The sequence below is a fragment of the Eptesicus fuscus genome, chromosome 3, assembly GCF_027574615.1.
Source record: "Eptesicus fuscus isolate TK198812 chromosome 3, DD_ASM_mEF_20220401, whole genome shotgun sequence".
In the NCBI taxonomy this organism is placed as follows: Eukaryota; Metazoa; Chordata; class Mammalia; order Chiroptera; family Vespertilionidae; genus Eptesicus; species Eptesicus fuscus.
Genome location: NC_072475.1, coordinates 8,552,365 through 8,575,485, shown reverse-complemented (window position 1 = coordinate 8,575,485; position 23,121 = coordinate 8,552,365). Strand labels below are relative to the sequence as shown.

Sequence of the window (23,121 nt, the reverse complement as noted above, 5' to 3'; positions counted from 1 at the left end):
TCAGCAGCAGGACTTCTGGGCCGAGGTGGGGACACAGCAGGCCGGGCGGGAGCACACGGGGCGGCAGAGCAGGGACATGCAGGAGGACGGGCGGCAGCAGCTGGGCTGGCAGGAGGAGGTGGGGCCACAGCAGGAGGAGGCGGGCACACAGCAGGCAGGCCTGCACACGGGGCGGCAGATGAGGGACACGCAGGAGGAGGGTCTGCAGCAGGACGAGGTGCAGGGGGTGGGCTGGCAGCACGAGGAGGCCCCAGAGCAGATGGGCACACAGCACAGGGGTTTACAGCAGATGGGCTTGCAGCAGACGGGTGTGCAGCAGACGGGCACACAGCAGGCCTGCTGGCAGGGGGACGAGGTGCAGCAGGAGGGCTGGCAGCTAGACTGCTGGCAGCATGAGGGCGTGCAGGAGCTGGTGCAGGAGCTGGTGCAGGCTGATTGGCAGCAGGGGCTGGACATGCAGCTCACTGGGGTGCAGATGAGGGTCTGGGTGGGGACCAGGGCACAGCAGCTGGGGGTGCAGCAGGTGGGCTGGCAGCAGCTGGGGACACAGCAGGTGGGGACACAGCAGGTGGGGACACAGCAGGTGGGGGTGCAGCAGGTGGGGGCGCAGCAGGTGGGCTGGCAGCAGCTGGGGACACAGCAGGTGGGGGTGCAGCAGCTGGGGACGCAGCAGGTGGGCTGGCAGCAGCTGGGGGCACAGCAGGAGGGCTCACAGCAGCTCTCTGGACAGTCGTCCACCTGCCAGGAGGAGCTGGTGCAAGAGTCACTGGAACCGGGCAGGCAGACTCGGCTGTCATAGCTCAGGTTGCTGGAGCAGACGGACAGGGCAGATGCGGCCATGGTGGGCAGTGGGGCTGAGGTGAGCTGGGAGGAGGTGTGAGAGGGGGTGAAGGTAGTGAGTGTGGGAGGTGCTGGAACTGTCCAGCTTTTATACCCTCCCTGGGTGCCTGTGTTGTCCCAGCAGGAGGCTCACGCCCTGCCTTCCTTGTTGGTGTTTGCACTGTGAGCACCTTCATTATGGTCAGTCCTCTGTCATGAGATGTACTTCTCAGATCACACATGTTTGCCTGTCCTGGACGGGGCTGGCTTCCCTGGCCTGAGTCTGACCCCTGCCGGGATACCTGGAAGGAAGCCACAGCTTCTCCTTGGCTGACCCTTCGGTTTCCACCTGGAGGGCACCTGGTGGCAGCTGGGCCCTGGGGCGCACTCCGTGTGGGCTCAGCCTTTGGTGCCCTCACCTGGGCTGGAGGCCTGGCCTGTGCCTGGAAAAGAAGTTGAACAGGCCTGGCCTGTTCTGAGGGAAAGGCGATGTGAGGACAGGCCTTCCTGGGTGGGTCTGTGAACTTCCATGGTGTCAGCCGAGGGCTGAGGGCTGCGAGGGTGAGGAGGCTGAGGACAGGGAAGGACCTCCTCTCTCCAAGGAGAGGCAACTTCCAGCAGGCCTGGCCCGAGTTTATTGAGCTTCTTGGATGTAGAGTCCTATGTTTCATCAAATTTGGGAAGTTTTTGACCATTACTTATTTATTTTTTAAATCATCACTCAAGTTTTATTGACTTTTAGAGAGAGAGGAAGGGAGAGAAAGAAACATTGATATGAGAGAGAAACATTGATTGATTGCCTCTCATACATGCCCTGAGAAGGCATCAAACCTGCAACCCAAGTATGTGCCCTGATTGGGAGTCGAATCTGCACCTTTTGGTGCATGGGACAAGGCTCCTACCAACTGATCCATCCAGTCAGGGCTTGACTACTATTTCTTACAAATTTTTCCTGCTCTTTTCTCTCCCTCATCTTTCTGGGACTCCATTTCGTATATGTTGTTGTGCTTGATGGTGTCCCACAGGTGCCTTAATCTCTATTCATTTATCTTCATTTCATTTATTCTATCTGCTCCTCAGACTACAGTATTTCAATTGACCTATCTTCACTCTCACTAATTCTTTCTTCTGCCTGTTCAAATGTGCTATTCAGACCCTCTAGTGAAGTATTCATTTTAGTTATTATACTTTTCAACTCTGAATTTTCATTTGATTCCTTTTTATATTTCTGTCTCTTTATTGATACACTATATTTGGTGAGACATAATTCTCTTGGTTTCTCTTAACTCTTTGTCCATGGTTTTCATTAACTCTTTTTTTTTTAAATATATTTTATTGATTTTTTACAGAGAGGAATAGAGAGGGATAGAGAGTTAGAAACATCGATGAGAGAGAAACATCGATCAGCTGCCTCTTGCACACCCCCTACTGGGGATGTGCCCACAACCAAGGTACATGCCCTTGACCGGAATCGAACCTGGGACCCTTGAGTCTGCAGGCCGACGCTCTATCCCCTGAGCCAAACCGGTTTCGGCTTCATTAACTCTTAGAGTATATTAATAAAGTTGACGTAAAGGCTTTGTCTAGTAAGTTCAATTCCTGAACTTTACATGCCTTGTAATTTTTTTGAAAACATTTTGAATATTATAATGTGACTAGAGGCCTGGTGCATGGATTTGTTGAGGGACACCGGTGGGGTCCCTCAGCCTGGCCTGCACCCTCTTGCAATCCAGGACCCCTTGGAAGATGTTGGAGAGCCGGTTTTGACCCGATCCCCAAAGGCCAGGCCAAGGGATCCCACCAATGCACAAATCTGTGCACCAGGTCTCTAGTATGCATATAAAATCTTTGTATAATCTCTTCCCGCCCTCTTCCCTTCCCCCTTCCCTCTGAAATTCATCAGTCTGTTCCATGTTTCCATGCCTGTGGTTTCCGCTCCTGCGTTAAGTGTCTGCCCCCTGGTGGTCAGTGTGCATCATAGCTACTGGTTGGTTGGCTGGTCACTTAGGCTTTTATATATATATATAGACTAGAGGCCCAATGCATGAAGATTCATGCAAGAATGGGCCTTCCTTCCCCTGGCAGCTGGCACCACCTTTGCTCTGATCCGGAGCCACCTTTCTGCCTTTGCTCTGACCTGGAGCCACCTTTCTGCCTTCCCACATTGCCCAGAGGCCTGGAGCTGCTGGGGCGATGCGGAATGCCTGTGTCGTCACCATGGCAATGACACAAGTGTCCCGCCCTGCCCGCGGCCACTTGGCACCTGTGTATGCAAATTAACCCACCATCTTTGTTGGGTTAATTTGTATACTCACTCCTGATTGGCTGGTGGGCATCACAAAGGTATGGTCAATTTGCATCTTTCTCTTTTATTAGTGTAGATAATTGACATCATATTCTCTTCCCTCCATATAGTTTGTTGTTGCTGATTGTTGTGGCTTTTTGTTTATTTGTTTAGCAACTCTTTTAAACTATTTTGCAGTGACTGTACTCTTTGTCATGTGTGGTCTCTGTTAGTAGTCAAATAGTAATTTGACAGATAGTTCCTTAAACACCTGGATCCCCCCAATTTTATTTCCCCCCAGTCTTTTTAGCTGGGCTCTGTTGGAGCGTGCCTTCAACCCTCAGCTGGGCAATTCTGCCTTCACCTTCACTTCCTGCTTTCTCAGAGCTTGAAGTGCAGTCAGGGGTGAGTATTTAAGGCCTTCTCAGGTCTTTTCTGAGCACGCACCCCCTCATATGTACATACAGAGCTTCTAGACTCCCAGGAATTGGTGGAAGCTTTGAAAACCTTATTCTTGAAAGCATCCCATCCCCCAGCTGGTCATTCTGGGCTTACCAGGGTGTCTTCTGTTTGCCACAGCTGATATTCTTCCCTCGGGTGCCTTAACTTGTTTATTTGACAAACACTGCCCGTGCACATGCCTCTATGCCTTGAGGAAGTTCTGAGTTGGGAGAAATAAAGGCAAGCCCTGTGTGAGTCCTTCAACAAGCCACCAGGCAGGTTAAAACAAACAACCACGCTTCCTTTAAGACAAGGTCTGCCGTGCTCCCTCCAGCCCCAGGACTCACCGGGAGCAGCACGGGCTGCTGGAGTCAGACTGTTGCTGAGCGGGGATGGGGTGGCGCAAGGGACGGCTAACACGCTGCAAAGTAGCTCCATGTGGCTGCTCCTGCTTTTTCTCTTGACAAAGCATTTCCTTGTCTGTTTTAAACCTTTGACCATTTTCCAGAGTTTAGATACAGCTCATTCTGTCAGCTTTGCCAACGCCACACCCCCTTGCAGTGTTTTGGGGAGGGGAGCTTAGAGTTCCCTATTTTCTATGTTTTCTGACATTTTAGTGGGCACAATTTTGAAAAGTCTTTAGAAGGGCATTTGTCAGTATCTCCCAGAATTTAAAATTGGCAAACATTCCGTCCTAGAAATGCCACATCAAGGAATGTAAGCGCCATGAAAACGTGCACTAGTGCGCATGGGCATATGTGAGGACCCTCGCAGTGGTGTTTGAAATAATCAAGACTAGAGAGCCTTTAAATGCCTGTCCATCTGGTACGGTACATGAATTGATAATGGTGTGTCCACACTTTGGGAGGATGTATACCTCGGCAAATAAATCATGATTGTGTGTGAATTCAGGGTGCCCCACTATCCCAAGAGGCCAGTCTGGGTGCTAGGCCAGGCGGTACCCACAGGATAGGGCCCGGAACAAAGCCAGGACCCCACAGGACCTGTGATGGTGGTCTAGCAGCTGAATGGCGGCATGAAGGGGACATGAGCTTCCAGGTGTCATGTGCAAGAGCCCCTCAAATTTCCCTATTTTAAAATATTTTTCTTATCAAACTGGCAAAGGTAGAGGAATGTGAGCCTCCATGTTGCAAATCTATGCTATTTAAAAAATATATTTTTAATCCTCACCTGAGGACACGTTTATTGATTTTTAGAGAGAGAAAGGAAAGGAGAGGGAGAGAGAAAGAGAAAGAGAGAGAGAGAAACATCAATCGGTTGCCTCCTGTATGTGCCCCAACTGGTGATCAAATCTGCACCTAGGTATGTGCCCTGATGGGGAATTGAACCCACAACCTTCTGGTGTAGGGAGCGATGCTCACCCAACGGAGCCACCAGCCAGGACAATCTGTGCTATTATTGTTCAGACCCAGAACCCCTTGTGGCCAGTGTGGTGATCTTCACATCACCAGTGTCTGCACGCTTTGCTCTGCAGTCCTAGTTCTGGGAGTCTGTTCTCAGATTTGCTCAATCGTGTGTGAACCTGCATCTGGCCACATCTGGACACACGTGTTCACATCTGCCTCCCACTTCATGGTTTGGACTCGCTCCCACGCGTTCTGGGCTTTCCACACCATTGCCGCCCGCCCGGGATCTTCCCTTTCCCACCTGCTCTCCCTCAACCCAGCCCAGCAGGTGGAGCTCTGAAGGCTGCGTGTGGTCTCTGCCCTCCGTGTCTCAGTAGCTGGCTCGGTGCGGGGGCACAGGGTGTGTGTCCCAGTGTCTATGACTGTGTGTGAATTTAGGGTGCCCAGCCATCCCAAGAGGCCAGTCTGGGTGCTAGGCCAGGCGGTGTCCACAGGATAGGGCCCAGAACAAAGCCAGGACCCCGCAGGACCTGTGATGGTGGTCAAGCAGTCGAATGGCGGCATGAAGGGGACATGAGCTTCCAGGTGTCACGTGCAAGAGCCCCTCAGATTTCCCTAAGCTGGTGATATCACGACAGCCGAGGGCGCAGGCCTCACCACTGTCCCGCCCACCCCCAGATGTGTGCAGTCACCATGCAGGGCCAGTGAGGGGAGCAGAGTTTTTATTGGTGCTCAGAGGTTGAGTGACACTGCTTTGCACAGGACCAGGGTCAGGCAGGGCCCATCCCTGACCAAAGGAGGGCGATGGCCTTGAGCCAGGAAGCGTGGTGTGGCGCAGCCAGGGCACCCAGGGCCGTGGCCAGGAGAGGAGCTTCGTGAGCTTCTACCCCCACCCCCCTCCCCTGGGCTGGGCTAGAGGAAGTGGGGCTGAGCTACACCCAGCTAGGGTGAGCCACGGAAGCTGGAGGTCAGGGGCTTCCAGGGGCTTCTAGGTGCAGGAGAGTAGGGAGACTCCCTGGAGCCAACACCCTATCACATGTAGCAGGACATCTGGGCCGAGGTGGGGACACAGCAGGCTGGGCGGGAGCACACGGGGCGGCAGAGCAGGGACATGCAGGAGGATGGGCGGCAGCAGCTGGGCTGGCAGGAGGAGGCAGGGCCACAGCAGGAGGAGGCGGGCACGCAGCAGGCAGGCCTGCACACGGGGCGGCAGATGAGGGACACGCAGGAGGAGGGTCTGCAGCAGGGTGAGCAGCAGTAAATGGACTGGCAGCATGAAGGAACTGGGCAGAGGGTGGCCCCAAAGCAGATAGGTACATACACACAGGCTTGCTGCAGACAGGTGTGCAGCAGACAGGTACGCAACAGACGGGTGTGCAGCTGACGGGCACACAGCAGGCCTGCTGGCAGGGGGAGGAGGTGCAGCAGGAGGGCTGGTAGCTAGACTGCTGGCAGCATGAGGGTCTGCAGGAGCTGGTGCAAGGTTGATTGGCAGGCACTGGGCCCACAGGCCCCCTGGCAGCAGGGGCTAGACATGTAGCTCACTGGGGCACAGACAAGGGTCAGGCAGGGGGCTGGGGTGTGGCTGGTGAGCTGGCAGCAGCTGGGGGTGCAGCAGGGGGCTCACAACAGCTCTCTTGGCAATTGTCCACCTGCCCGGAGGAGCTAAGGCAAGTGCTGGGGGTGCAGACGTGGCTGTCACAGCTCAGGTCACTGGAGCAGACGGACAGGGCAGGTGTGGCGATAACACAGGTTCTGGAGCAGCAGGGATCTGCCATGCCAGACTTCTGAGTGTGGCTGGTGATGGCTGTCACTGGAGGAGTGTTTGTGTCCTGAAAGCAAGTGCTGAGATGCAGAGATCCTAAAGGACGGCTCAGGAGGTGGGTGTGACTGTGAGGCCTAGCCCCTGTGTGTACCTTTAGCATGAGTTCCAGTCCCAGGGTGCTTTGCACCAGCAGATGCTGCACATGTGTCCCACACCCTCCTCCACGGGGCAAGGGGGCCTTGGCCAAGAGGAGTGCCTCCTGGCCTGTGCCACCCCCAAACCCCAGTGGGGTGTCCATGGCTCTTCTCTGTGTGCTTCTCTCCCAGTGTCCGTCCCAGACCCTGTTCTTAGCTCCCCTTTTATCTCAAAATCACCGAATACTGTGCATATTCTGTTATTTCTTGAGTTTTCCGTTTTAGATACGAGCTGATTTCTGTGGAGGAGGAAAGCATGTTCTCTTGTTTGCCACCAGCCCCGTGAAAATCCCTCTCTCCCCAGCCCCAGAAGGCAGTCAGACCCGAATACTGGTTAAATCTGTGCTCAGACCCATATTATTTTCACTGAGTATTGTTCACAGCCAGGTCTGTCTAGTGGAACCAGGGCTAACATCCTTACCTGCACGTGTTTTGTGTTTGCTTGTTTTTCCTTTCTTAGGGTTAACGATGGCTTCTTGTGTATGTTTGCTTGTTCTCCTGTGTACCTGTCATCAAATCGTCCCCCAGCTCCGCTCAAGAGGTTCACACGTATCAGGTGATCAGTCAGCTTCATTCAGAAAGCCCCTCCTGGGCCTCTGTGGCTGTGGGCTGTCCCTCCCACCGGGGCAGAGGCGCCCCCTGGGCTTCTCCGCTCACGGGTGTCTCTGGATGCTCCCTCCTCTCTCCCCACTCACAGAGCTCTGACTTCCTGAGTGGGGTGTGTTTTCCTTCCTGGCTTTTTGCCCTTGTTTTGGTGGAGCACACCCTGCAGACGCTTTCTGAAAATGGGTGCATTGGAGAGAAACGTTGGAGCACAGCATAGTTAACAATGCCTTTGTCCCGCCTTTGCAGCTGATGGATAACTTAGATGAGTAGTCTCCTGGATTAAAAAAGCTTCCCTTAGGCTGTTTGTTGAAGATGTGCAACATTTCCAGAAGTTTAAATGTTCCTGTGCTGTTTCTCAGTTAACCCACCTCCCCTAAGGAGAAGTCACTGTTCCGCCTTCTCTCCTCCTTGGTTAGTTCTGCCTATTCTGTCTGCTTTTTTGCTTATGGCCCATTTTGCTAAAAAAATAAAAATAAAAAAAATGCCTATGATAAACACATGTTGCTACATGAATCAGTAGTTCTTTTTTTTTTTTTTTTTCCTGTGAGGTAAACCATCACATTTCAAATGCTGCTTTATGTTATTTATCCATTCTCTTTGTCAATGATGGAAATTTCCATTATTTCCAGATTTTGGCTAATATTAATAATGCTGTTATGAAAATTCTTGTACAGTTTGGTTTTGATGAGTATATTTAGTAATTTCAGGGTACAGACACAAATAGAATTATTGGGTCATGCGACAGGCATGAGTTTAGTTTAATATATACTGCCCAACACATTTCTAAAGAAGTGGACCTTCCCATTAGTCAATTTTATGAATTCCAATGACTGTATATCCTGTATAAAATGGGGTATTGTCGATCTTTTAAAATCTTACTCATTTTGGAAAGTGTGTGAAGGAATGGTCTTGTTGCATTAATTTGCGTTCCTTGATGAGTAAAGCTCTCACTGAACATTTGAATATCTCTTCTTACAGGTGCTTGTTGAAGCCATTTGCTTGTTTTAGTTAAATAGGGTTATTGCACTTTTGATTTGTAGAAAATTATTATATATTCTGAATATGAGTTATTTGTTGTCTATGTGCAGGGTCTGCTGGTAAATGTTTAACAACTGGCTGCCTGTGAAACAAAAACACCAAAAAAACCCCGATTTGTGGTGTTTGCCAATTTCCATGGTGTAACTATTCTCACAATAGCTCCCAATGTGGTGTTACTGAACACTGAGCTGGGAAGAGAGGTGTCTGGTCAGCTCTTAGAAGCTGGGAAAGTCGGCCTCAGCGCACCCCTGGGGGTCCGTGCATTGCGAATCTCCCGACCCGTCCCCGTGTGGGGCTGTGCTTTCCATCCTCCTGGTCATACTCTTTTAACAAGTCAATGTTACTTAAGTGCGATTTACATGTAAAATCTACCTGTCTACACTCTAGGCCTGTTTGTTATTATCAGACTTGAACATTTTTTTTTCATTCTGATGGGTGTTGGGGTACTCAGCCCCTCGGTTTCGACGACTCTCTAGAACTCTTAGGACTTGGTACACAGAGCTAAGTCAGCGCAGGAAAAGGCTCCTGGGGAGGAGATGGGGACATCAGCTGTAGGGCCTGTCCTGGTGGATCACGCAGGATGCACTGAACTGCCCACAAGGAGCGTGACAGCACCTGTGAGATGTCTATGGGGGACCTTGTCAGAGATCAGGGCCCAGGGTTTTTATCGGGGGCTGGTCACATGGCCTCTCTGCCCGGCACTTCCCCAAATTCCAGGCTCCCAGAGGGAGAGCAGGTGTCAGCACAGGCGGTTTAGGCCCACTCAGGCACCCTAGTCACATGTGCTGGGGACCTGCTATACGAACCCCTTCCTGAGCAGGTCCTTCTTAGTGGGACTCTGAGGACAGCCTGAGTCACCCCTGAAGAGTAGCCCCTCCCCCAGGGCAGGCACCGCTGTCAGATTATTCAGCTTTTGTGTCCAGAAAGTATGTCCATCTCCTGGACATAGATGTGGTCAGAGTGACGGGGGCTCCCAGGTCACCACTGAGGGGCAGGAACATGGTGGCCCAGGGAATGACTTGGGACCCACCCTATCTGGGGGATGTCAGGTAGGGGTCTTTGTTGTAAACAACAGAAATGAATCCTGTTCAATGCATCAGGCAAGGAATTTATTGGAGGGGACAGACAGTACACAGAATGGGGGTGGGGTGGGGAGGAAGTGAAGAAGCCAGCATGGGGTGCAGTGGGGTGCTAAGCCACACGGTTGAGGTGGTGAGCTTCTCTCCCTTCACTCCTCTCAAGGCTCCAAGGCCTGGAGAGTCCAGCTGGCCTCGCTGGGGTCACTGCCAGCCCGGGCTGGGTGGCAGGGCACGTTGCTTTGGGGGAAGTCAGTGGAGAAATGTGTGAACTGTTTCCAGAGGGAGGAATGCACAGCAGTGGCCCGGGGACCACAGATGCCCAGTGCGGGGACCCGTGAAGGAACTTGGCAGCTGTCTTGGCTCTTAGTAAAGAATCCTGGGGTGCAGATGGCAGTGAGCTCTTGAGTGTTTGGGTGCCCTTAAGATGATCACTCAGCAGCAGGACTTCTGGGCCGAGGTGGGGACACAGCAGGCTGGGCGGGAGCACACGGGGCGGCAGAGCAGGGACATGCAGGAGGACGGGCGGCAGCAGCTGGGCTGGCAGGAGGAGGCGGGGCCACAGCAGGAGGAGGCGGGCACGCAGCAGGCAGGCCTGCACACGGGGCGGCAGATGAGGGACACGCAGGAGGAGGGTCTGCAGCAGGATGAGGTGCAGGGGGTGGGCTGGCAGCACGAGGAGGCCCCAGAGCAGACGGGCACACAGCACAGGGGTTTACAGCAGATGGGCTTACAGCAGACGGGTGTGCAGCAGACGGGCACACAGCAGGCCTGCTGGCAGGGGGACGAGGTGCAGCAGGAGGGCTGGCAGCTAGACTGCTGGCAGCATGAGGGCGTGCAGGAGCTGGTGCAGGAGCTGGTGCAGGAGCTGGTGCAGGCTGATTGGCAGCAGGGGCTGGACATGCAGCTCACTGGGGTGCAGATGAGGGTCTGGGTGGGGACCAGGGCACAGCAGCTGGGGGTGCAGCAGGTGGGCTGGCAGCAGCTGGGGACACAGCAGGTGGGGACACAGCAGCTGGGGGTGCAGCAGGAAGGCTGGCAGCAGCTGGGGGTGCAGCAGGAGGGCTGGCAGCAGCTGGGGACACAGCAGGTAGGGGCGCAGCAGGAGGGCTCACAGCAGCTCTCTGGACAGTCGTCCACCTGCCAGGAGGAGTCGTTGCAAGAGTCACCGGAACCGGGCAGGCAGGCGCGGTTGCCATAGCTCAGGTTGCTGGAGCAGACGGACAGGGTGGATGCGGCCATGGTGGGACAGTGGGGCTGAGGTGAGCTAGGAGGAGGGTGTGAGTGTGAGTGTGAGTGTGAGTGTGAGTGTGAGTGTGTAAGGTTCCTGGGATGTTGGCTTTTATACCCTCTCTGGCTGTGCTTCCCCGCAGGATGCTCGCACGGCTTCTTCCTTGTTTGTGTTTGGGACACAGAGAACTCTCATTAGTGCCGGGTTTGTGTTTTCGTTCTGTGAGTTGTTGCTCGCTGATAAAGCTCCTAGGGTGTTGTGCGCGCTGTTGATGCACCCTAAGCTGCCTTTAGTTTGTAACATTGAGGTAGAAGGGGTGTGTGTCTGCAAATAGCATGTCCCGGGGTCTGAGTTGGCCTCGCGAGAGAACCATCTCTCCTAGTCCAACGGCCCCTTCTGGACACCTGGGGAGTCCTGTGCACACTTGGGGATTCTGATCGTTTGGGTGCCACGGATTCCCAAGCGCCTGGCTGGAGAGGCCTGGGCCAGAGAGGGCAGGAGGCTGGAGCATTTCTCACTGTGGCTCCCAGCACGCCCTCCAGTTCAGGGACTCCCCTGGGCCAGGCGGCAAGCAGGTAAAGTTGGATGGTCTGGCAGTGGCACCTCCATGTGCCTGGGTGGGCGGTGCACAGCCCTGTCACCCGCCCGACCACTCAGTGAGGCACAGACCCCATGCCCGTCCACAGCCTTCCCACGCCATCTGCATGTACCCGATACCGGGAGCTGTGTATGTGGGCCAGAGGTCCCTGTGCGCCTCCGTGCAGAAAGCACCGCCACCACGGCAAGGCCTCTGTATGGAGAACGAGGACTGCTTGTGTTCCTGTTTATTTTCTTGATTGTTAATTCTATATAATAAATCCTAATATGCAAATCAACCAAATGGCGGAACGACGGGTTGCTATGATGCACACTGACCACCAGGGGGGCAGACAATCAATGCAGAAGCTGCCCCCTGGTGGTCAGTGCGCTCCCACAGGGGGAGCGCCACTCAGCCGGAAGCCATGCTCATGGCTGGCGAGTGCAGTGGCAGTGGCAGGAGCCTTTCCCGCCTCCATGGAAGCGCTAAGGAGCAGCCAGCAGAGCAGTAAGGAGAAGTGAGCAGGTGGGTGGTAAGGAGCGAGGGATCCCAGACTGCAAGAGGGATGTCCGACTGCTGGCTTAGGCCCGATCCCTGAGGGCATCGGGCCTAAGTCAGCAGTCAGACATCCCCCAAGGGATCCCAGACTGCAAGATGGTGCAGGCCAGGCTAAGGGACGCCGCCCCCCCCCGCCCCCCCCCCCCCCCAGTGCACAAATTTCGTGCACCGGGCCTCTAGTAGAAAAATAAAATGCACAGCAGTGTTAACAGTCAGGGTGAGAAGGGTAAACAGTTAAAGTGTTCTGAGGTCTCAGCATTGCTTTGAAAGTGGTAAGAGTACCCATGTGTACTTGAATAGCTGAGAATGTACACTACAATCTCTGGGTCACCACTGAAAGGGCAGTGAATACCGTGGGTAACTAATCAGGAGTAGAAAAGGGAAATGGTCCTGGCTGGGTGGCTCAGCTGGTTGAAGCGTGGGCCTGTATACCAGAAGGTTGTGGGTTAGATTCCTGGTCAGGGCACTTAACTGCATTGCTGAGCTGATCCCCAGCGGGGCATATGCAGGAGGCAATGGATCAGTATTTCTCTCTTACATCGATGTTTCTCTTTCTCTCTCCTTTCCTCTCTCTCTAAAATCAACAAAAGCTTACCCTTGGTGAGGATTAAAAAAGGGGAGAGGAATTATAAAAATGCTCAATTAACTCAAAATAGTCAGAAAATAATTAAAAAGAACATTTTGGGGCAAATAGAAAACATGTAATCGGGGAGTAGATATAAATAGGTATGTGTGTTGTTTACAAAAGATTAAAAGTAAAAACATGGATAAGAATACATCATGCAAACACCAACTTTGGAAAGCTGGTGTGGCTTATTAATATCAGGAAAAATAGATTTTAAGGCAAGAAGCATTATTTGAGATAAAGACATTTTATAGAGCTAAAAAGGTCAACCCACCAGGAAGCTATAACAATTCCAAATGTGTATGTACCTAGTAACATAGCCTAAAACATAGAAATAAAAAATTGACAGAACTAAAAGTAGATATAGATAATGATAAAGTCATAATTGGGGACATTAATACACCTATCTCAATAATTGAAGGAAAAGGAGACAAAAATAATCTGAGTGGAAATGGCTATTTTAAGTTTGGAATAAAACAGTGGTATCATGCATTTGTGGCCCCTACCCCCTGTGACATGCTTCAGGCATATAGGTGATGGGATGTGTGTGGTAACATTGTGTAAGACTGTAATGCTGGTCTTGGGAGGAGACTCTGTCCTGTGCTGGCTGTGGGAGCCAGCTGTCCCATGTGAACTGCCCATGGACAGGGCCTGTGGCAAGAAATGAGAGCAATCCCAGTTACAGCCACCAGGAAACAGAGGCCCTCAGCCAGACCACCTGCAAAGAACTGAATTCTGATGAGAACGTGAGCTGGGAAGCAACTCCTTCCCCATTCGAGCCTCCAGATGAGACCCCATGATGCGAACCCACAAGAAACCCAGTACAGCATGAGCCCAGAGACTGAGATGACACGTGCATTGTTTTAGGCCAGGAAGCTTGTGGTAATTCGTTACCAGCAAAAGGAAAGAAGCACCCAGACCAATGAGGAATTCTAGGCAGCTATCAACAAGGAAGAGAAGTCTTCATGTATTCACAGGGAAGGAGCTCTACATTATTAAGGTGTTTTTTTTAAAAAAAACAAACAAACACATAGTGGGTAAACTATGAGACAATTTGTATTTTAAATTTTTATACACAGACTTTATCTATACCCAGATAGATAGATGATAGAGATATGCGGTCAATCCTCATTAGTCAGGGATTCCTTATTTGTGAATTCACCTGCTCACTACGATTCATTTGTAACCCCCAAATCAACACTTGTGGTGCCTGTGTGGTCATTTGTGGGCTTGTGCAGGGTGACCAAAAATTTGAGTTCCCGGCTGAGGCTGCACAGACAACACGGCCTCTTGTGTCAGCTCTCGGTCTGTAAACGTGTCCTTCCAGGGTCTCTTTGGGGCTGTGATTTTCCACATGTGGGGGCTTTATGCTTGTGACTTCGCTGGTTGAAATGGCCCACAGCATGGAGCTGAAGTGCCGTCTGGTGTCCTAAGTGCAAGAAGGCTGCGCTGTGCTTCACAGAGAAAATACATGTTCACACGAGAGTGAGAGTGCAGGTGGCTACTATAATCCAATTTTGCGTAAGATGTATATTAAGTATACATTAATTAAATAAGAAGTCTTTAACCAGAAGCACACATCAAACAAGGCTACGTATTGATGGGCTGATGAAAATACTGTGCCCAGAGGCTCACAGGGTCCCAACCCTGCACTTCCCCCAGCGCCATGGTTCAGCATTTGCTAATTCAGTGTTTACGGCAACTTCATAGACCATAACTACTACGAATAATGAGAATGGACTATGTGTAAGAGTGTGTGTGTGTGTGTGTGTGTGTGTGTGTGTGTGTAGCACACACAGACACACAGATGGGGAGACAAGGCACAGAGAAGATAAAGGAGTGGAAGTCTCTGCTTCCCGAGCGGGGATGTGGGTGCTGACAGACAAGGTGAGGGAGACATTCTCTTGGCCACATTTTGCATCTTTTTTGTGCTCTGTGGCCTGTGCTTCTTAGCGACCCTGTGGGTTGTCTGGAGTAGGCAGGCGGGATATCCGACCGGCAGAGGGCTGGGCAAAGGCTGTGGGGGGCTGTCTTGGAGGAGAAGCCGGGCTTCCCCCACAGAGCAGGCCACCCAAGAGGGAGACCAGGGTTCAGCCAAGGTGCTCCCTGTGGGTCACGCATAGGAACCAGGCCCAGGAAGCTGTCACTTTCCTGTGGGGAAGGGAGCCACACGATTTTCCCTACAATACAGTCCTGTGGTCTCCCAAGCTCACGGACAGGTAGAACGTGGACATGTGGACAGCTGGCCTCAGAGAGAGGCGCTTTAGTGATAAGAAATCCCCCTGAACTCCGGCCAAGAGGTCCGGGTCCTGCCGCACCCATGTGGCCCTGGAAGTCACCCAACACCCCGGCCTCTCCGTTCCTCCCACACAAGTTGCTAACAGTCCTGCGTCCCCACGGGATGGGGTGTTTGAACCACAGGGAAACTTCCTAGGTGGCTGCCTACAGAGTGAGCCAGGCACTGAGGCTGCCCTGGCAGCTGACCGGACGATGCCCCAGCCCATCCAAGGTGGCCTGAGCCAAGACCCCACCCTCCCCTGTCTGAGGACCCAGACTGGGACCTGTCACCCACTCCTATTCCCCTGGGGACACGACGGGGCAGGCTCCTGAGCTAAACGATCTTAGATCTAGGAGATTTACAAGCTGGACAACATCCCAGGCAAACAAACATGCTGTGCCTCTGGGAAGCGGAAATGGGACACAGAGCCAGGAGGGTATAAAAGCCAACAGCCCTGGGCACCACACACATTCACACTCACACTCACACCTCCTCCCAGTTCACTCCAGCCCCACCGCCCCACCATGGCTGCATCCACCCTCTCCGTCTGCTCCGGCGACCTGAGCTATGACAGCCGCGTCTGCCTGCCCGGGTCCAGTGACTCTTGCACGGACTCCTCCTGGCAGGTGGACGACTGTCCAGAGAGCTGCTGTGAGCCCTCCTGCTGTGCCCCCAGCTGCTGCCAACCCTCCTGCTGCACCCCCAGCTGCTGTGCCCCCACCTGCTGTGTCCCCAGCTGCTGCCAGCCTTCCTGCTGCACCCCCAGCTGCTGTGTCCCCACCTGCTGCACCCCCAGCTGCTGCCAGCCCTCTTGTTGCACCTCCTGCCCCTGCCAGCAGGCCTGCTGTGTGTCTGTCTGCTGCAAGCCCGCGTGCTGCACACCTGTCTGCTGCAAGCCCGTGTGCTGCACACCTGTCTGCTGCAAGCCCATGTGCTGCACACCTGTCTGCTGCAAGCCCGCGTGCTGCACACCTGTCTGCTGCAAGCCCGTGTGCTGCACACCTGTCTGCTGCAAGCCAGCCTGTTGCAAGCCAGCCTGTTGCACACCTGTCTGCTGCAAGCCCGTGTGCTGCATGCCCATTTGCTCTGAGGCCGGCACCTGCGCAACCTCCTCCTGCTGCCAGCCCACCCCCTGCACCTCGTCCTGCTGCAGACCCTCCTCCTGCGTGTCCCTCATCTGCCGCCCCGTGTGCAGGCCTGCCTGCTGCGTGTCCGCCTCCTCCTGCTGTGGCCCTGCCTCCTCCTGCCAGCCCAGCTGCTGCCGCCCGTCCTCCTGCATGTCCCTGCTCTGCCGCCCCGTGTGCTCCCGCCCGGCCTGCTGTGTCCCCACCTCTGCCCAGACGTCCTGCTGCTGAGCAGGCATGTCCCCCAGGGCCAGCCGGGCTCAGGTCTCACCCTGTGACTGTGGTCCTCCCAGCCACCCCTCAGTCTGGGCCTGACCTGTGTTAGATGGCTGTCCCTACTCAGGATGGGGTCCCCCAGACTCCACTGTTCTGAGCTGACCTCTGCTCCCAGGAGCCCTCAGCCTCACTGCTTCCTGGGCTCTTGCCTCCCAGGAGCTGTCTCCACCTGCCCTGGGTCACCTGTCCTTCCGTTCAAGTTTCTCTGTCGATTCACTTGATCTCTCCTCTCAGCCTGTCAGCACCTCCTTGGTCAAACCAATAAACTCACTTCATCACCTGATCGCTTCTGTCATCTGATTTCATGGGGGAGGGGGGAGTGAGAACACAGGGTTTTCACCAGACATTGGTCTCCTCCCGCCTCACGTATTTCTAGAAATGAGAGAGAGATCCCAAAGGGCAGTGTCCTAACTGCTCTGGGCGAGGTGACTGGGTGGGACTCTTGCCCTCACCGATGAATGCCAGTGTCCGGGGGACCCCTGCCCCAGGCTTACCCGAGGCTGGTCACCTGCAGACACATCTAGGGGTTCTCAAATCCTTTGGACCATTTCCACCCACTGTCCACCTGGGCAAACCCACCCTTCAGAGTTGCTTATCAGGGAGCTGGCCTGGGGCTCCAGGCGGCACACCTCTGTGGGCTGGGCCACCTGGTCATCTACCTGCAGGTCTGCTCTGTTAGCACAGACTGATGGAGGGAGGGAGGTCACAGGAGTAAACAACTGGATGTGGAAACAAAATATGAAGGAGCGGGTGGCAGGACCTACAGCGTCCCATGTCTGTGTGTGCCCCGAGGGCCTCCTCTGGCAGCTCCCGGCTTCGTCTGGGAGGGACACCGAGCCACGATGCAGGGCTCCCCTGGGACCTGAGCTCTCCTGTCAGGTCTCAACGTACCAAAGGGCCATGGGCAACAGCCTACTCTGACATCAGGATGACATTGACACCACCCAAGGGCACATGTTGACAATGTGCAAATACCCCAGCAAGATCACCCCCTAGGGACAGTGGCCAGAACTGCTGCAGGAAATGGACCACTGTCCCCAGCCCGGAAAGGATCCGACAGTGTTCAGCCCCGCTTGGGCCTAGCACGTGGACAGAGTGCTGCCTCTCTGCTTGTGAGCCCCTCACTCTTCCTGCAGCCAGTGACATGGCCAGACCCCTCGGAGGGAGCCCCTGATGTCCCTGCGGTCTCTGCCTCCTCCCCTGAAACGCCGGCCACCTCCCACCCCACACCATGCCCTGCCTGCTGCACATTGCACACCCAAACCTCCCTCTTCTCCTGCTGACCAGTTTTTCACCCACTTCTGCTTAAAACCGGCTTTGTTGAGATACAATTTACATGTAATCAAATGCACTCAATTTAATTGTACAGTTTGATGAGTTTTTCAAAAGGTCGCTATCCTGTTGCCTCCGCCTATGTCAAGATTTAGAGCCCTGGCCACTTTGGTTCAGTGGAAAGAGCGTTGGCCTGGGGACTGAAGGGTCCCAAGTTCAACTCTGGTCAAGGGCATGTACCAGAGTTCGATTCTGGTCAAGGGTTCTATGCCCACAGGTGTGAAGGCAACCAACTGTGTCTCTCTCACATTGATGTTTCTCTCTCTCTTTCTCTCTCTCTTCTTTCCACTCTCTAAAAATCAATGGGGAAATATCCTCAGATGAGGATTAACAAAAACAAAAAAGAGAGAGATGTAGAACATTTGCTTCAGGCCAAAGGTTCCTTGCATTCCTTCCCAATCCACCACTCTCCACCCAGAGCCCAGCCAGCCCTGAGCCACTGTCTCACTAAAGACAGGCCACAGGGAAGGAATCGTGCAGTGTGAGCCCTCAGTGTCTGGCTCCGCTTACTTGTCTCTGTTGTCGTATATAACCGCAGTTAATTCCTTTTTAATGGCTGAGTCGAGCTTCATTGAATGGATATACCACAGTTTACCCATTCACCTGTTGAAGTATATTTGGGTTGTCTCCAGGTTATGGTGATTCTGAATGAAGCTGCTGTGAACACCTGCACTCAGCGTGTTTGCATTTCTCTTGGGGAAATGCCTCGGGGCGGCATTGGTGGTCGCATGGTGGGTGCAGTGTGGGTAGTGATATTTTTATTTCCCTGATGACTAATGATGGCGATTATCTCATGTGCTTGTTTGCCATTTGTATGTCTTCCTCGGTGTAGGGCCTGCTCCAAACCTCTGCCCATTTGTACAAAATCAGATTGTTTGTCCTTATTACTAAATTGTGAGTGTTATTTATATAGTCTGGATACCAGGCATGTGTCATATCCATAAATTAAAAATCTATCTGTGACTAGCCTTTTCATCTTCTTAACAGTGCTTTATGACATCTTTAATTTTGATTGAATTAAATTGATCATGTTTTCTTCAATGATTCTAGCTAAGAAATCTTTGCCCAAACCTAAGGTCACACAGATTTTGTCCTATGCTTACTTCTAAATATTTTACAGTTTTAACTTTCATGCTTAGTTCTATGATCCATTTCAAGTTAAATTTTTTCAAGTTAATTTTTTAATACACTGTGAGTTGTTCCAGCATCATTTGTTAAGATTATTCTTTCTCCGCTGAGTTACCCTTTCCAAAAAACCTATTAACCGTGTATATGGAAGATCTATTTCTGCACTTTCTCATCTACTTTGTTTTTCTATGTTTATTATTACACCAATAATAAATATGTTTATTATTATGCTAATAACACACTGTCTTAATCAATGTAGCTTTAAATTAAGTGCTGAAATCAAGCAATGTAAGTCCTCCAATTCTGTTTTTCTTTTTCCAAATTGGTTGGCTAATCTATATCTAGAGAGGGGGAGAGAGATGGAAACATCAATGATGAGAGAGAATCACTGATCGGCTGCCTCCTGCAAGCCTCCCACTGGAGATCAAGCCCGCTACCCCAGCTGCTCTATCCACTGAGACAAACAGGCTAGGGCTCCTATTTAATTTTTAATGTTTTAATTAATGGTAATATTTTTTATTTTTCACTATTTATTGTTATTAGGTAAAAATACAATGGCTTTTGTATATTGACCTTGTATCCTGTAACACTGCAAAATTCACTTGAATTTAGTAGCTTTTTTTTTTTTTTTGTATATTTCTTCCTTAGGATTTTCAGTAGTCAAGGCATTTGGGCTTTATGTCTTCTTTGTGGGAAAGGTTTTAACCATGAATTCAATTTCTTCAGTTGGCAGAGGGCTATCCAGGTTTTCTATTTCATCTTGTATTAGATTTTATCATTTATATCGTTCCAGTTATTTGCCTATTTCATCGAAGTTGTTGAATGTATCAGCATAACGTTGTTTGCTTTCATCCTTCTATTCTTTTAGTCAATAGAATCTGTGCTTGTAAGCCTTCTTTCATTCATGATATTAGTAATTTATTTCTTTTCTCTTTTTACTTGACTGATAAAGCAAAAATCTATCAATTTTATTGATCTTTAAAAAAAAAACAAATTTGGCTTATTGATTTTTCTCTCTTGTCTGTCCATTTTCTATTTGGTAGATTTCTACACTTAATTATTTCCTTCCCTCTACTTATTTTTGGATTCAATTTGTACTTCTTTTTATAGCTTGTTATGGTATAAACTTAAATAATTGATCTCAATCCTCACTTCTTTTTAAATATACATTATTAAAACTATACATTTCCCCTATACACTGTGTTAGTTTATTTTCATTTTATTCAAAATATTTCTTAACTTTCTTGTGATTTCTTCTTTGACTCAAGGATTATTTTGATATTTGTTGTTTAATTTTCTAATATTAGACAATTTTCCAGGTATCTTTTTGTTAATGATTTCTGATTCTGTTGTGGTCAAGCAACATTCTCTGTATGATTCATACCTATTAAATATATTGAGACTTGTTTAATGGCCTAGCATATGATATATTTTGGTGAATGTTTTTATATGGTATTTTGTATAAATATCAATTAGGTCAGGTTAATTTACAGTGTTTTTCAGGTTTTCTGTATATTTATCAATTTCATCAAATTAAAAAAAATTTTGGCTATTATCTCTTAAAATATCTTTTGCCCTCTCCCTCACCTTTATTTATTTATTTTTTTAGATACTCCAGATGTGTTTATATTAGACCACTTAATATTGTTTCCCAGTTCACTGAGGCTCTGTAAAGTTTTGTGTGTTTTTTTTCTCACTGTACTCTGATTTGGATAATTTCTATGGCTGTGTCTTCAGGGTTACTACTCTTTTCCTTTGGGGTATCTAAACTACTTTAAGACTCGTCCTTCTAATTTTTTATTGTTAATGTTATATTTTTCAATGTTTGGAATTCTGTTTAATTTTCTTTTGTATCTTCCATTTCTCTCCCCATTACGTTCATGTTTTTCTTTAAATCCTGAACATATGTATAGTGGCTGTTTTAACTACCTTGTCTGCTAATTCCATCAACTCTGTCTGTGGGTTTGTTTCTATAAACTGTTTTATCTCTTGGTTAGGGGTGACATTTTTCTCTTCTTCATGTGTCTACTGATATTTTATTGAATGTTGGAATTCAATAAAATAAAACCATAATACTGCTGAATGCTGCCTCATTCTCCATGAACTCTGATTCCTACTCTGTAAAACCACCACACTATTTGTGACCCCTCCATGTGCTGTAGTCTGGAAACTCTCAGCCAGCAAGCCAGAGCAATTAAACAAGCCTCAATATATTTATTATTTATTTATGTATTTATTTATTTACTTATTTATTTCTCTTTATTTATAATGGTATTACATATGTGTCCTTATCTCCCCTTTTCCCCCTCCCCCCACCCCTACTCATGCCCTCACCCCCCTGGTGTCTGTGTCCACTGGTTAGGCTTATAAGCATGCATACAAGTCCTTTGGTTGATCTCTCCCCTTTACCCCCACCCTCCCCTACCTTCCTTCTGAGGTTTGAGCATCTGATTGATGCTTCTCTGTCTCTGGATCTGTTTTTGTTCATCCGTTTATGTTGTTCACTATATTCCACAAATGAGTGAGATCATGTGATATTTATCTTTCTCTGACTGACTTATTTTGCTTAGCATAATGTTCTCCAGCTCCATTCATGCTGTTGCAAATGGTAGGAGTTCCTTTTTACAGCAGCGTAGTATTCCATTGTGTAGATATACCACAGTTTTTTAATCCACTCATCTGCTGTTGAGCACTTAGGCTGTTTCCAAATCTTAGTATAAATTGTGCTGTTATGAACATAGGGGTCCATATATCCTTTCTGATTAGTTATGAACATAGGGGTCCATATATCCTTTCTGATTAGTTATGAACATACGGGTCCATATATCCTTTCTGAATATATCCTGGTTTCTTAGGATATATTCCTAGAAGTGGGATCACTAGGTCAAATGGGAGTTCCATTTTTAGTTTTTTGAGGAAACTCCATGCTGTTCTCCACAGTGGCTGCACCAGTCTGCATTCCCACCAGCAGTGCACAAGAGTTGCCTCAATATATTTAACTAGAGGCCTGGTGCATGAAAATTCATGCACTGGAGCAGGGGACCCTCAGCCTGGCCTGCCCCCTCTCACAGTCTGGGAGCCCTCAGGGGCGGGAGGTGACCAGGCGATCAGGGGTAGGCGACGCCCCCATCACACCTCTGCTGCTGCCACTGCCGGCAGCACAAGCCTCAGTCGGCTCTGATTACCTGAGCCTCCGGTGGCCCTGGGTGGCTGGGCAGCCACCATCTGAGGCTTGCCCGCACCTCGGGCCGGCCCTGGGCGGCTAGGGGGCTGAGGGGACTGGGGGACTGAGGGGACTGGATGTCGTCATCTTGTGGCTGTGGGCACTGCCATCTTTGAGGGTGGGGCAGTCATTTAGCATATTCCCTCCTTATTGGCTGTGTGCACCACCATCTTTGTGATGGCATCAGAGTCAATTAGCATATTCCCTCTTTATTAGATAGGATAGAACTGAAATCATACAGAGAATGTTGTTTGACCACAATAGAATCAGAAATCATTAACAGAGGGATATCTAGAAAATTGTCCAATTAGGAAATTAAATGACAGGGCTCTCTTCCCTTGTTTCCCTTCTCTTGGGGACCTGAGTCCTATACTGACAGTGGTTTAGTGTCTGAAACCTGGCTTTTTATATCTTTCATCTCATTTTCTAATTACTTAGGGTGGGAGGACTCTGTTTCTCTTCTAATCCAATCCCTTGCTTCCCTCTTTGACTCCTCAAGTTCTTTCCTGGCTCTGGAGCTGAGTCTGTCTGCTTCCTCGCTGGGAAATACTCCAGCTAAATTCAAGCTCAACCTGAGACATACCTACTTCCTCAAGGACTGGACCATGCAGCCAACATTCTCCAAGGAGGAATGGATCCTGGAGATCCTAACAGTGGGTCCTGGAGAGATATCAGAAACCACAGCCTAACTTTTTTGGGGCTCTGGGCTCCATAAGAGATGTCACCAACCCCCATTCCACCCAAGGCTCTGTGGCTTGCACAGACCCCGTGGTAAATACATCTGTAGAGACATCGCCAAGTAAGATCAAGAAAAAGAACTACTAGTATTCAGTGAACAATAGGACAGCAGGGTGAAGGATGAACTCAAGATGGTCCCAAATGGCCCAAGGGCTGTGAGGCCTGCCCCACCCTCTGCTGCCCAGCTGGGAAACCTGGGAGCCACAGGAAACCCACAGGGTCCTGCTGGATGGCAGAGTGCCACGTGCCAAGGGGAAAGTAGACGAGCAGTGATGCTGAGAAATGACAATGAGGACACATGGACATCAGTGCATGCTCAATTCAGGGCGTGTTTATTGGTCAGTTTGCTAAAGTGCATCCAGACAAGGCTCAGGGTCAGAGACTGATGGAGGTTGATCTGGTCCTCGGGAGGGTGGGAGACATGGAGGGGGCACTGCCTGG

The 23,121-nt window shown here is 50.5% G+C and overlaps 3 protein-coding genes and 1 pseudogene across 3 annotated transcripts; 1 reads left to right on the top strand and 3 right to left on the bottom strand.

Moving 5' to 3' along the window:
* Positions 1-840, bottom strand: LOC129147093 (keratin-associated protein 10-3-like). Its single transcript, XM_054713605.1, has 2 exons — positions 647-840; positions 1-496 (listed from the first exon to the last, which is right to left on the bottom strand). Exons 1-2 carry the CDS (start codon positions 838-840, stop codon positions 1-3), a joined length of 690 nt encoding a protein of 229 aa, XP_054569580.1.
* A 5,103-nt stretch (positions 841-5,943) lies between these two features.
* On the bottom strand, positions 5,944-6,689 carry LOC103289874 (keratin-associated protein 10-8-like; annotated as a pseudogene).
* Positions 6,690-10,025: 3,336 nt separating this feature from the next.
* LOC103289875 (keratin-associated protein 10-3-like) lies at positions 10,026-10,832 on the bottom strand. The gene is made up of 2 exons (XM_054713613.1): positions 10,666-10,832; positions 10,026-10,530 (listed from the first exon to the last, which is right to left on the bottom strand). The coding sequence occupies exons 1-2, from the start codon at positions 10,830-10,832 to the stop codon at positions 10,026-10,028; spliced, it is 672 nt and encodes a 223-aa protein (XP_054569588.1).
* Positions 10,833-15,383: 4,551 nt separating this feature from the next.
* LOC129148536 (keratin-associated protein 10-7-like) lies at positions 15,384-16,214 on the top strand. Its single transcript, XM_054713606.1, has one exon. It carries the CDS (start codon positions 15,384-15,386, stop codon positions 16,212-16,214), a length of 831 nt encoding a protein of 276 aa, XP_054569581.1.
* Positions 16,215-23,121: the final 6,907 nt, after the last annotated feature.

Bases quoted from the DNA above. Each gene is read 5' to 3' on its own strand.
- LOC129147093 (XM_054713605.1), bottom strand. From the start codon at position 840: ATGGCCGCATCTGCCCTGTCCGTCTGCTCCAGCAACCTGAGCTATGAC. The intron at 497-646 runs CACCTGCTGTGT...CTGCTGTGCCCT, and splicing joins GTCCCCAGCTGCTGCACCCC to GGTCCCCACCCAGACCCTCA.
- LOC129148536 (XM_054713606.1), top strand. From the start codon at position 15,384: ATGGCTGCATCCACCCTCTCCGTCTGCTCCGGCGACCTGAGCTATGAC.
- LOC103289875 (XM_054713613.1), bottom strand. From the start codon at position 10,832: ATGGCCGCATCCACCCTGTCCGTCTGCTCCAGCAACCTGAGCTATGGC. The intron at 10,531-10,665 runs CTGCTGCCAGCC...CTGTGCCCTGGT, and splicing joins CCTACCTGCTGTGTCCCCAG to CCCCACCCAGACCCTCATCT.